At 36.7% G+C, this 4,597-nt stretch overlaps 1 protein-coding gene across 1 annotated transcript in view; it reads right to left on the bottom strand.

Annotated features, from left to right (window-relative positions):
• LOC106870408 (cytohesin-1) overlaps positions 1 to 4,397 on the bottom strand; it is a 102,312-nt gene extending 97,915 nt beyond the window's left edge. The window contains exon 1 of the mRNA XM_014916463.1: positions 4,247 to 4,397. Coding sequence (XP_014771949.1) covers positions 4,247 to 4,382 — 136 coding nt within the window. The 5' untranslated portion in view covers positions 4,383 to 4,397. The remainder of the gene's footprint in view (positions 1 to 4,246) is intronic.
• Between the last annotated feature and the right edge of the window lie 200 nt (positions 4,398 to 4,597).

Genomic DNA, 4,597 nt, shown 5'->3' with positions numbered 1-4,597 from the left:
TCCATCTATCAAATCCACTCGCAAGGCTTTTGTCAGCTATAGTTGAAGACACTTGCCCAAGGTGCCCACACAGTGGAACTGAACCCAGAACCATGTGGTTGAAAGTCAGTGAAGAAATTTTTTTTGCTTTTTTTTTTTTGACAGTAAATTTTAAAGATAATGTCAAGCAAAATAGTGTAGTTTTTTTTCTTCTTCCCCCCTTTCATATCCATGTTTGGAGGGGATACTAGCAATACTGTATGGTGGTTGTTGACACAGAAGGGATAAACCTGCTACTCTGGTATAACTACAAACATAGAAACTCTTGGCTATTTCTGTACACAACACCGCTTCAACCTGCCTTAATCTTTGTTTCAGAGTATCTGTGTATTATTAGATTTGAAAGCAAATTACGACCAGATGATATCATGATACAACCGCAAGAACAGAATTATAAAAATAATTTACTATCTTTGGTGGATGAGCAGCGCTTACCTAGCACACCCAGAATACACATATCGGTTATTATAAACAGGGTAACTATAGGGAACATAAGGAGAGATGACAGGCATCAACACCATTAATATTAATACTATAAATATCGTGCCCACTAGCTACAAATTTAGACATCAAGGGCTCTAAGTAGCTAGAAATAGCAGCTGAATCTCCTTTAAATTACATCTTATCATCTTTAAAAAAAAAAACCTCTAAAGCAATTGATGTAAGTGAATACACTGTGTAGATAAACAAATACTGTGGTGGTCATATCTGGAATGACTTTAATCATGTGTCTATTGAATATGGATTTACAGCCAGAATATAGAGAAGACAGAGATTGAGAATTATCAACTGTCTCAAGCAAATGTAAGATCAAATGAAAAAAAGCAATAATTCTAATTAATGGTTTCAAATTTTGGCACAGGGTCAGCAATTTTCGAGGTGAGGGGGAAGCTGATTAACTGATACTTATTTTATCAACCCTGAAAGGATGAAAGATAAAAGTGACCTCGGTGGAGTCTGAGTTCCAGAACATACAGATGGACGAAGTACCACTAAACATTTTGTCCAGCATGCAGCTGGTTCTGCCAGTTTGCTGCCTTACTAATTCTAATTAATAACATGAATTGTTAACTATTTATTACCAAACCACATTAATTATTCTTCTATAATTTTTTTCAGATGTAAAACAACCAGTTTGAAGCCACTGCTCTCCCTCCTGGTGCGATTTGAATTAACAGAATACCAAGGGAATGAAGCAAATATCACAACTCACTCCTTTTACAAACGAACGACACAAATATATCACAACTGGCTCCCACATGCTGCAACCACCTTAGATGTTCCACAACAATTGAAGATATCCAAATATCAAACTAATGAGAAAATCAGAAAGGCAAAGAGGACAAAAATAATTAGGGATACAGTCAGATGGCTACAAATTTGCGGTGGTGGTGGTGGGTGAGATATAATTGATTAAATTGACACAACCCTTCCCAGTACTTTAATTTACTGACCCCCAGGAAGAGGAAAGACAAAATCACTCTTGATTATGAAAGGAAGCAACTAAACAATGCAATGCTTTTAGTCCAACACTCTAATTCTACATTATAAAACCATTAAGGCTTGTATCTATCTGAAAGGTTTGTGGTGGTAGGAGTAGGAGATAAATTCCATATTATAGTATTAGTCAAAACACACACACACACACACAAGTTATATTTCATCTTTTACCTGTTTCAGTCATTAGACAACAGCCATTCTGGGGCACTGCCTTGAAGGGTTTTAGTTGAATAAATTGACCCCAGTGCTTATTTTTTAAGGCTGGCACTTATTCTAACCATCACTTTTGCCAAACCACTAAGCTACAAGGACAAACAAATCAACACTGGTTGTCAAGCAGTGGTGAGAGGCACACAAAATGACTCACACACATGTATATATATATGTACGTACGTATAGATTGTGGACAGTGGAGGTGCAATGGCACAACAGAAACAGGAAGTAAGAGTGAGAGAAAGTTGTGGTGAAAGAGTACAGCAGGGTTCGCCACCATCCCCTGTTGGAGCCTCGTGGAGCTTTAGGTGCTTTCGCTCAATAAACACTCACAACGCCCGGTCTGGGAATCGAAACCGCGATCCTATGACCACGAGTCCGCTGCTGTAACCACTGGGCCATTGCGCCTCCTGTGGAACATTAGCATCTAGAAAGAAGTCTTTCATTTTCAATTTCATGGACTTGAAACCTTTTTTAGGTCAGAGTCTCATCATAACTTATAATAGATATGATGTAATGGATGTATCATATGTCAGAATTTTTTGGAATGTTTGGAGCCTGTATAATTAAACTCTTTAATCATTTTGATACCAAACCGCCCAAAATTATCCATAGTGCTTATAATACAAACTCCCTGTTTAAAGTGTTCTAAATTTAAATGTTTCAGTAAAATATCCTTTTTTTTAGTTTATGTGCCAAACACCAGCTTTAGTTATTTCACTGAATTCTACTTTATTTTCAAAATAAATTGAAACAAACAGAGTATATCTCCACAGCAATATGATAACAAAAGAGTCAAGATGGGTCCCCACAAGGCAAAAAAAAAAAAAAGAAAAGATCCTAAGTGATTGAATCTAGAATGGAAAGTCTTTTGCATCACCCTATTAAACACACACATCCTTAGCAGATGGGCCTGCTAAGGATATGGACAATACATTTCCTCATCCAACTATCTTGAGATGAAAACTACACATATACCTAATATGCACATGTAAGTCTCTTTTATGAGAACTCTGTATTATAATTGTGTTCATGAGTGTGTGTGTGTGTGCATGGGGATGGGTGAGTGAGCGAGCGAATATACTGCAATAAATTAACCCTTTTGGTACCAACCCACCAGAGAGATCACCCTTGGTTCTATAATACAAACTTCAGCTTAATAATGAAGTTATTTTAATAAATTTTCAGCTTATAATGAAGTTATATAAATAAATTTTCCTTTATTTTCAAAATTAATTGAAACAAGGGCAGTCTATTTCAATAGAAATATGGTGACAAAAGTTTTAAATAAATATACTACTGGTATTTAGTTTATCTACTAAGGAACCAAGGAGGAGAAGTTTTAAGCTAAGATGTTTGGTGAAATTTGAAATCGGAACAGAGAAAGAGAACACCCTGACACTTTAATGTCTGTTAACAAATTACAATTCTCCAAATATTGGTTTATTGTTTTAGTACAAGGACATATTCGTAGTGGAGGGAGTAGCACAAACTGAAATGACTCCTATTTAGTATCCACTACTCACAATAATGATTGTTTTTGTTTTGTTTTTGTGGCACATTTGGGGGAAGTGGGTGTAATTGTCTGAATCAGTCCCAACACATGACTAGTAGTTATTTTAGTAACAACCCAGAAAAATGGAAAATGAAGTTAACTTTGGCAACATTTGAACAACAAACAAAATAGACAAACAAACCTCAGCCAATCATCATCATCATTGTTTAACGTCCGCTTTCCATGCTAGCATGGGTTGGACGATTTGACTGAGGACTGGTGAAACCAGATGGCTACACCAGGCTCCAATCTGATTTGGCAGAGTTTCTACAGCTGGATGCCCTTCCTAACGCCAACCACTCAGAGAGTGTAGTGGGTGCTTTTACATGCCACCGGCACGAAAGCCAGTCAGGAGGTACTGGCAACAGCCATGCTCGAAATGGTGTATTTTATGTGCCACCCGCACAAGAGCCAGTCCAGGGGCACTGGCAACGGTCTCGTAGATTTTACATAGTCACTTAACCGGCAAGAAATAGCAACCAAATCTCCCTTAAATTACAGCTTAGCATCTTAAATAAGTAAAATTTAAAAAATGATGTTTTAATTAAATACTACAAGACACTTTGTATGTAGCTCTACCAATTTTACTGATTCCCCCACCACCTCTTGGATTAACCCTTTAGTATTCAGATTAGTCTGTCAAATGCAATATTTATGTATACACATTGTTTTTATTATTAATCATACATTGTCTTGTAGCTTTGAGATTTCAATAATGTGATTGTTAATTCTTAGGAAGACATTGTAGGGTAGGTGTGAGAAGCTGGATCTGGCTTGTTGGGCCATAGAACAAATAGAATATTTGGGCTGGATATGGCTAGTTTAAATGCTAAAGAGTGAAAGGTTAGTTTCAAGAGACGAAGACAAGGAAATATGACTAGAAGCAACTGGATGACAAAAGATGACTGATTAGTGATGAACAGTATAAAATATACTCACTTGTAACAGTTTCTGGTTCAATTTTAGAAACCTTAGAAGCATCCGCAAACACACCCATTCTCTTGATAATATAACACTTTAGTTTATGACGCAGGCAGGATTTTTTCCCCTTGTAACTGGACAATGAAGCACCCATTGCAGAGAAGACGTGCTGCAGTGTTATTGAAATAAAACAGAGCTGGAGAATCTTGTCGCAATCAGATCAGGCTGACTGCTCTGCAGATAATGAAATCTTTATAGTAGATCAATGCAGAGCAACAAGACAGGTATAATAAAATACCTTTACACTAACAATGTATTACTATCATAATTTCATCTTCCAATCAAAACAGGATGAACAAAACAACAGAT

This window comes from Octopus bimaculoides, chromosome 23 (genome assembly GCF_001194135.2).
Source record: "Octopus bimaculoides isolate UCB-OBI-ISO-001 chromosome 23, ASM119413v2, whole genome shotgun sequence".
NCBI classification, from domain to species: Eukaryota; Metazoa; Mollusca; class Cephalopoda; order Octopoda; family Octopodidae; genus Octopus; species Octopus bimaculoides.
This window is presented reverse-complemented; position numbering and strand designations above follow the sequence as displayed.